We start from the raw sequence: 9,589 nt of genomic DNA, 5'->3' as shown, positions 1-9,589 counted from the left end.
AGACTGAACGGCCAAACGTTCTTTCTATAAAACAGTACTGGACTTTGGCTTTCCTCCTGTCAGACACAAGACAGCTTTAAATAAATTGCACTTGTTATAGATACCAGGTTTCGTGAGAGCGTATTTAGACGGCTTCATCTTCCTCTGGGAGACAGGGACAGGATTCAGGCTGTCTGTTTCTAACAATTTGAACAGTATACATATTTTCCAATATTCATTTTATAGTATTGGCCATTGCATTAAAAATATTTGTTTTTTATTATTACTATTTATATCTATATGCAGTGGGGTGAACAAGTATTTGATACACTGCCGATTTTGCAGGTTTTCCTACTTACAAAGCATGTAGAGGTCTGGAATTTTTATCATAGGTACACTTCAACTGTGGGAGCGGGAATCTTAACAAATCAAAAATCCAGAAAATCACATTGTATGATTTTTAAATAATTATTTTGCATTTTATTGCATGACATAAGTATTTGATCACCTACCAACTAGTAAGAATTCCGGCTCTCACATACCTGTTAGTTTTTCTTTAAGAAGCCCTCCTGTTCTCCACTCATTACCTGTATTAACTGCACCTATTTGAACTCGTTACCTGTATAAAAGACACCTGTCCATACACTCAATCAAACAGACTCCAACCTCATCACAATGGCCAAGACCAGAGAGCTGTGTAAGGACATCAGGGATAAAATTGTAGACCTGCACAAGGCTGGGATGGGCTACAGGACAATAGGCAAGCAGCTTGGTGAGAAGGCAACAACTGTTGGCGCAATTATTAGAAAATGGAAGAAGTTCAAGATGATTGTCAATCTCCCTCAATCTGGGGCGAGGGATCAGGCCAGAACTACACGGCAGGACCTGGTCAATGACCTGAAGAGAGCTGGGACCACAGTCTCAAAGAAAACCATTAGTAACACACTACGCCGTCATGGATTGAAATCCTGCAGCGCACGCAAGGTCCCCCTGCTCAAGCCAGTGCATGTCCAGGCCCGTCTGAAGTGTGCCAATGACCATCTGGATGATCCAGAGGAGGAATGGGAGAAGGTCATGTGGTCTGATGAGACAAAGGCTGTGTTCACACTGCAGGGCTTAATGCTAAATTCCGATTTTTTGAAAAAATGTGATTTTTTTGCAAGGCCGTTCACATTTCCAATTAAATGCGACCTTTTGTGATCTCCTGTGTGAACGTGAAATGACCCAGAAGTGACCCGCATGCGCAGAAGAGTACTCAACGGTCAACGACGTCACTTGTTGTTTACGGAAGTAGCCAAATATGGGTGTCAGCATTGGAGTTCGTTTAGCTTTATTAAAGTTATTTTCGCAACGGAGCCAGCACCATTACAACCTTCTCATGTTAAGAAGAAAATTAAAAAAGCAGTGGTAGCAACGTCGGTACAGAGAAACGTGTGTGTGCGGAGTCGCAGCCAGGAGTGGTGGGATACTGATGTGAGTGGCTTTACTGATACCGAATTCGTCAGTAACTTCAGAATGACCAGATCCACCTTCAATTATGTTTGCGAGCGCCTTCAACTAACTTTGTCACGGGAAGAGACACGTCTGCGGCGGCCCATAACAGTGCAGAAACGCGTTGGAGTGTATTGGCTAGCAACAGGTGCGTACTTCTTCTTTTATTGGCGGTTAGCAACTATTTCTTGTGCATTACTGCCACCACTGGACTGGAGTAAGGAACGGGAGTAACAATGATGACGTTTGTCGCGTATCAACGACGTGCGGGTCGGATACATGTGACCTGGCAGTTCAGACTGAAGACGCATTTCAAAAGATCGGATATGTATCGGATTTGGACCACATACCCAAGTGGCCTGGGTCGCATTTGAAAAGATCGGATCTGTGTCGTTCAGACTGTCATGAAAAGATCAGATACAGGTCGCATAAGGGCAAAAAAATCGGAATTGGGTCGTTTCAGCCTGCAGTGTGAACGCAGCCAAAAATAGAGCTTTTTGGTTTAAACTCCACTCGCCATGTTTGGAGGAAGAAGAAGGATGAGTACAACCCCAAGAACACCATCCCAACCGTCAGTGTTGGGAATAACGGCATTATAGATAAACGGCGTTACTAACGGAATTACTTTTTTCAGTAACGAGTAATCAAACGAATTACTGTTTCTTCCGTTACAACGCCGTTAGCGTTACTGAGAAAAAAAATGCGGCGTTACTATAATTGAGCTCACTGAAGCGGTTTTCATCCGAACAGGCTCTCTGTCAGTCGGACCTGCAACATGCGTGTGTGTGTGTGTGTGTGTGTGTGTGTGTGTGTGTGTGTGTGTGTGTGTGTGTGTGTGTGTGCGCGCGTGCGCCAGCCATGCGTGTTGGGGGGTGGGTTGTGTTGCTACACATAACTGATGATGATTGGTGGGTGGGAGACAAGGTTGAGGTTGATAGGTTGAGTTCACACACACACACACACACACACACACACACACCTATGACACACGCATATGCACAGTCAGCGATGGCAGTCCAACGACTTCAAAGGTAGTTTTCGCAAACTGGAAGTATAAGCGCTACTTTTCCCTCGTTGAGGTGAAAGGTAAGAATGTTTATGTAATGTGCAGCTTATGCCCAGGAAGAAAGAGTCTCTCCCCGTCGGTGGCAAGTAATTCTAATCTAATGAAGCCTCACATCATCACAGCCACAACATTAGTGGCTAAAAACCCAGGTGATAACGTGAGCTCCACTACCAGAGGAGTAGTAAAGAAGTACTGATACTATTTACAGATTATATTTACTCTATAGTAGGTCTACTGATAATATTTACAATAATATATTGAATTTGATAGGTGTCTCTCACATTGTCCCACAGCAACATTACAATAGTGTACATTCAATGTACAATGTTTTATGATAGCAATTTATTCTATTTAGTGTCCAATTAATTCATTTAATATATTTCAAATTGGGGGCATCCAAGTTATTTGACATATTTGAACATTTGGGAAAAAAAAAAAGTAACACAGTAGTTACTTTCTCTGGTAATTAGTTACTTTTATAATGACGTAACTCAGTTACTAACTCAGTTACTATTTGTAAGAAGTAACTAGTAACTATAACTAATTACTTTTTTAAAGTAACGTGCCCAACACTGCCAACCGTGAAGCATGGAGGTGGAAACATCATTCTTTGGGGATGCTTTTCTATAAAGGGGACAGGACGACTGCACCGTATTGAGGGTGGATGGATGGGCCATGTATCATGAGATCTTGGCCAACAACCTCCTTCCCTCAGTAAGAGCATTGAAGATGGGTCGTGGCTGGGTCTTCCAGCATGACAACGACCCGAAACACACAGCCAGGGCAACTAAGGAGTGGCTCCGTAAGAAGCATCTCAAGGTCCTGGAATGGCCTAGCCAGTCTCCAGACCTGAACCCAATAGAAAATCTTTGGAGGGAGCCGAAACCTGAAGGATCTGGAGAAGGTCTGTATGGAGGAGTGGGCCAAAATCCCTGCTGCAGTGTGTGCAAACCTGGTCAAGAACTACAGGAAACGTATGATCTCTGTAATTGGAAACAAAGGTTTCTTTTCTGATGTATCAAATACTTATGTCATGCAATACAATGCAAATTAACTACTTAAAAATCATACAATGTGATTTTCTGGACTTTTGTGTTAGATTCCGTCACTCACAGTTGAAGAGTACCAATGATAAAAATTGCAAACCTGCAAAATCGGCAGTGTATCAAATACTTGTTCTCCCCACTGTATTATATTATATAAAATTATTTTATTTATTTATTAGTTTATAGCATTATTATTTAATAGTACATTATTAGACAAGAGAATTTTGAACAGTCTTCGTCTTTCATTTATAATATTGGACGTAGCTAAATATAATATATAAAGTAATAATATATTTGTATTATTATTTTATATTATATTTATGTATATATTATACATTAATGTTATTTAATTCATTAATTTAATAATATTATTATAAAACATAGAATTTTTAGATAATAAAGTAATGTGTAATTTAGTACAGTCGATGACTTTTATATGACTTATATATAAAGTATAATATAATATATAATTAAAAGAGCAATTGACTTTCATCTACAGAAATACAAAGTTATTTCTAGAATATTCCTTTTCAAGGTGACTGGCTTTCCTGCAGTTAATATGGTAATTTATTAAAAGTCTGATTAAAGCTCTATTCACCACCCCCTGATAACGGCCTCATAACACACAGTTGAAGGGAGAAGTGAAAGATGGCATTGTATTACCTCAGGGGGTCCTATTAGACCGGTCATCTGTGTCCCTTGGTGTTAACATTTGAAGAAATTTAAAAGGTGAAGATGCGGATTCTCTTCAACTGCAACTTCACACTTGTCCCCAGGAGTTTTTTTTTGTTGTGCCGCTTCAGACACATCTGGACTCTTAAAATTCTCACTTTCATCGTAGATCCTCACAACACTTCTGAGAACTACTTCCTGCTCTCGTTTGCCCAAAAGGACCTGCATCCTGTTGGATTGTTTAGTTAAATAAACAATTCAGCAAGAGAAACTAAGAACATACCTAACTGAAATACACACCTGACCTGTACGTTTTAATCTGATCGTAATAAAGCCCATTACAGTTATCTGATGTCTAATACTTCTTAGCAAGAGGACATGCATAAGGAGTCATGTCATTACATGGGAACTTTTGTTTTTCCGCTGATGCCATCAAGAGCGAGGGCCTGGCAATGGGCAGCTATATAAGCAGCACATTTGCATCCCAGTCCTGACCACTCTTGATTGACTGTGCTCCCTCAGGAAAGGTAAGTACTAAACATTTGTGTTCATTTTCTGGATTGTTTTGAAGTCTGTAGGTGTTAACTGTTAAAAATAAAAATACACAATTTTTTTTGTGCTCTTCGTTCATTCCAGGCAGTTCATGTCCACAGCTTCTGCCCATCATGGTGTTGCTACAGGCCGCAGCAATAATCCTGCTGTTGGCCTCCCTGCCTGGATCACTCTCTACTCCATCACAGCATCTGTGTGGCTCCAACCTGGTGGATGCGCTTTACCTTGTGTGTGGGCCTAAAGGATTCTTTTACTCAAACAGAAGCAGGAGGGACCTGGATACCTTGCTGGGTGAGGACTTTCTGTAATGTACATATATAGGCTACAGTGTGAAACTATATTTAAAGAGGACCTATTATATTTCTGTTTTTGACCTATTATGGTTTAGTTTTTTGGGGTCTACTAGAATAGTTTTTTTATGCTTGCAAGTTAGTTCCTGTCACTATGAAGCCCCCTTCCGACAAGCGCAATAAAGTGGTGAAGGTATGAAGTCACTTTGTAGGCCAAACGACAATTAGCATCGCACTGGTTCCCTCGAGAAAAACCCAATAGGATTTACCCATAGGCTTTTGGATTATCGCTAAAAACAAGCTCTGAGTTTATGATACTTGCGTGTTTTGTCCATCAAGATAATTATCACAGATGAACACAGCTTGTATGAATTTTGAAGTCTAAATGTCCAAAAAGTCTGAAACAAACTACACCATGGTCCAACGATTTCAACGTCATCATCACTAATCTTCCGACAACTCTTTGTTTTTATCTCAAAACATTTTTCCAGAACGTTTGAGTTAGACTAGTTTATAAGAGCACAATTATGAGCATAATGAGGCCGTAAAAGCAGACTTTTCTGTGTGATGGCGTTTAATCTCCTCGACAGCCTCTGTAGTCCCATTTAGCCACTTGTTAGCGATCACCTTTTTCAAGACACATAACAGTTAAAAAAAAAACACGAGTGGGGTAATACTGATGTATTTTATGCTGTAGAATAAAACGTGAAAGTGTCTTGAGCTCGTGTTCACCACTTATTTCAACCATTTAACCAAAACCCCATTCAAAAAACCCATTGAATTCGGGAACCGGAAGATGCTAAAATGCTAACTTGCATCCACGTTTTGGCCTACAAAGTGATGTCATACCTGCACCACTCTATATGCTCTGATTGGTCGACAGGATCAGTGTGTTGTGATTGGTCAACATCTTTGAGCGTGTTTCGGAAATGTCCCGCCCCTTACCTTAAAGGATTAGTTCACTTCAAAATGAAAATTTCCTTATATTTTACTCACCCCCATCTCATGTTGATGTCTTTCTTTCTTCAGTCGAAAAGAAATTAAGTTTTTTGAGGAAAATATTCCAGGATTTTTCTTCACATAATGGTTTTCAATTGCAACCAAAATGCTGAACGTCCAAATCAATGCAATTTCAAAACGCTTTGAAGGGCTTCACAGACTCTGCACAAGCCCAGACGAGGAATAGGGTCTTGTCTAGTGAAACGATCGGTCATTTGAATTTTTTTTTTAAATGAATATACTTTTTAACCTAAATTGCTCTTCTTGCGCTGCTCAGCGGCCGCCAGTGATTGCGCTATCACGTCGAAATCGTCACACTAGACATAGGCGGAAGTACCGCCCCCGTATTTACAAAGTGCACATGCGAAGACCAATACAAACACCCTTTAACAAAAAATAAAAGGTAAAACAACGATGTCGGACGATTTTGAAGTTGAAGATGGAGTGTTTTTTGGTAAAGGGCGCTTGTATTAGTCCTCGCACGTTTGCTTGGGGCGGTACTTCCGCCTACGTCAAGTGTGACGTCTCAACGTGATTGCGCAATCACTGGCGGCCGCAGAGCAGCGCAAGATGAGTAATTTAGGTTAAAAAGTATATTAATGTCTTTGTTTTTTGTTTTTTTAATGATGATCGTTTCCCTAGATAAGACCCTATTCCTCGTCTGGGATCGTGCAGTGTCTGAAGCCATTCAAAGCACTTTAAAATTGCATTGATTTGGACCTTCAACATTTTGATTTCCATGGAAGTCTATGATGTGAAGAAAAATCCTGGAATATTTTCCTCAAAAAACTTAATTTCTTTTCGACTGAAGAAAGAAAGACATCAACATCTTGGATGAGATGGGGGTGAGTAAAATATAAGGACATTTTCATTTTGAAGTGAACTAATCCTTTAAACGCGGCATTATGGCTGCGTCCAAAATCGCTTAAGCTTGCGGTTCTTCTTTTGAATAAGTAATTACTTCACGACCACTAAAAAAGTATGTTCTATATAGACTGTAAAAAAATATGGATGTAGTGTCCATGACGTCACCCATAGGATTCTGAAGAGCAGTTTTCAAGCGCAGTTCATCGTGCGTCACTCGCGGACATGGCTTGAGCTGAGGTGACGCGATTCCTAACAGACAGCAGACAGACAGCTATCCACCTGTCACTCGAAGTGGCCACGCCCTTAATTATGCTGAACTTTAAGGCTTTATAAAAATGTAAACGAATGAGAAAAAAAAAAAAGCATCCCCCTCAGAGTTGTCATAAAGGGCAAAGTTAGCTGTATAGACCAAAATCACAATTTGTACCAGGCTGTAAACGTTTTTTTTCTGCTGTAAAGTTGGGCATTTTAACATGGGGCTCAGTAGGGCTGTGCAATTAATCGAATTTCGATTTCGATTTCGATTTTGCCTCCCAACGATCACCAAAATAGTACAATCGAGAAAAAACGATTATTTTGCCATGTTCAGTTTTGCAAGAACACTCTTATTTTGTCTTGCGTTCTGAATGAAACGCGCACACGCTCATCCGCCCCTCCCGAAGCCACAATCTCTCTCAGTTCGTGAGTCTCGTGTGCATATCATCCGCTGGAATTTAAAAACTCGGCGCGAGTAAAGATGGCAGAAGGAGGGCAGTTACAGCAGCGTTTGTGAGCAAAAAAGGCAAAACCAACTCCGTTGTCTGGGAACAGTTTGGCTTTGAGGAATCAGACGACGAGCAGAAACATACTACGTGCAAGATTTTCTACATGGTAGTGTCTGCAACGCAAGGGAACATCACGAATTTGTTTAACCACTTGAAAATTAAACACAGAGTGACCTATGACAATCTAATAAAGAAACAAAAATTGACGAGAGCAGGGGTGCCGTGTAAACGTCCTTTTTCCCCTCATATTTCTCAAATAATTCTCTCTTTGTAAACTTTGTTCAATGCATGCGAGTGCTGCCGTATGTTTGAATATGACCAGTCGTTTTCACCGTCGTCACCCGGGTTTAGTGCCAGAAGACGCGAATGAGAAGTGGCGCGCGCTGTGAGGAAATGTGTCTCTGTGCGCTCATCCGAGAGCGCGCACATGTCTCTCAGCGCGCACATATTGAGTTCTCTTTCAAGTCTTGCTCTTGAACGGACAAACTCACACAAAACGTATGTCAACATGTCCATCTTGATGAGTATCCTAGCAGACATAGTCTGTATATGCCTTAAGTGAACTTTATACAGTCGATAAAGACGACGCATATCCGATCCGGATTGAATAGCTTTTGTAAGTTTAATAGGATTCATCTTTAATTTATGCACTCAAATATGCAATGTTATTTTACATTTGATACATTTCTGTACCTGAAAACTAATGTTAGACGTACCTGAAAAGCATATCTAGCCGAACCATATTGTTGATCTTATTTATTTGTGGTTATCATTTTTACGTGAATACTTTTATACTTTGATTTGAATATATGTTATATTATTTATTTTAATAGTTCAAAAAGTACAACAAATGTTACAATTTCAATTGAATTGTTGAAAGGTGTATTTTTAATAAATACAACACATTCCCAAAGTCATGTGAAATAATCGTGTTACATAATCGTAATTTCAATATTGACCAAAATAATCGTGATTATGATTTTTTCCATAATCGAGCAGCCCTAGGGCTCAGTAAGATTCTGCTCCCTTCTGGAGCCTGTCCCTAGCGGCCAGTCGATGAATTGCAGTTTAAGTCACTTCAGTATTAGCTTCAAGAGAAACTGGGGGAGGTTGTCGCTTGGTTCTAAATAGTATGAGTGTGGTATAAATGTAATCTGGACGTACTACATTCACCATGTTGTCATTATCATGTGACCTACCAGCGTCAGTTACGTCGATTCACTGCATTCATAAATCCTCTCCCGTGGCTTCATGGGATAGTAAAGTGTCCATCATATACACACTTAAGAATCTCGCCAGAAAAAGTAGGTCATCTGGGTACTTTCTGCCAACTCTTTTATGAGTACTGTGAATTCAGACATTTAGTTTATCACCTACTATATAACAGGGAAATATGTGATTTCGGATGCAGCCTAGCCCTCGCCACTTTTTTGCGTATGCCTTATAGGCGGGTATTATATAAATGAGGAACACTGTGAGGTGTATGTTCCCGGAAGTACGTGTTTTGTAGCATTTCAGACATTTTCATGCTCAAACAGCAACATTACACAGAAAAAACATAATCCTCTTTAATGAAAGATTTAGTTCAAGAATTAATATCATCCACTTCCTTCCCCAGTCTTGCTCTCACATTTAGCAGATTATGAGGTAGCAGAGGCTGATCCGTTAAAAGAGAAGGTGATGAAGATGAAGAGAGGAATTGTGGAACGGTGCTGCCACAGGCCCTGCACCATCTACCACCTGGAAGACTACTGCAGCTGAACAAGCATAAACGCTATGTGAAGGTTAAAGCTGTTAATAAATGATCATTATATGCAAGAACAACATGCTTAATTGCTTTTCATTTTAAATGGAAGCTTGTAG

The 9,589-nt window shown here is 40.1% G+C and overlaps 2 protein-coding genes across 2 annotated transcripts in view; both read left to right on the top strand.

Annotated features, from left to right (window-relative positions):
- Nucleotides 1-9,589, top strand: part of LOC307140158 (uncharacterized protein) — a 338,069-nt gene that overhangs the window by 15,699 nt on the left and 312,781 nt on the right. The gene's annotated exons all lie outside the window — the stretch shown is intronic.
- On the top strand, nt 4,633-9,487 carry insb (preproinsulin b; the record flags this gene model as incomplete). The annotated part of the gene is given in 5 exon segments (XM_079839930.1): nt 4,633-4,693; nt 4,696-4,745; nt 4,749-4,785; nt 4,891-5,097; nt 9,345-9,487. Coding segments are annotated over 5 exon segments (498 nt in total).

Source organism: Gobio gobio (assembly GCF_949357685.1).
Source record: "Gobio gobio genome assembly, chromosome: 16".
NCBI classification, from domain to species: domain Eukaryota; kingdom Metazoa; phylum Chordata; class Actinopteri; order Cypriniformes; family Gobionidae; genus Gobio; species Gobio gobio.
Note: the sequence above shows the minus strand (reverse complement) of the source record. Positions and strands in the feature narration are given on the sequence as shown.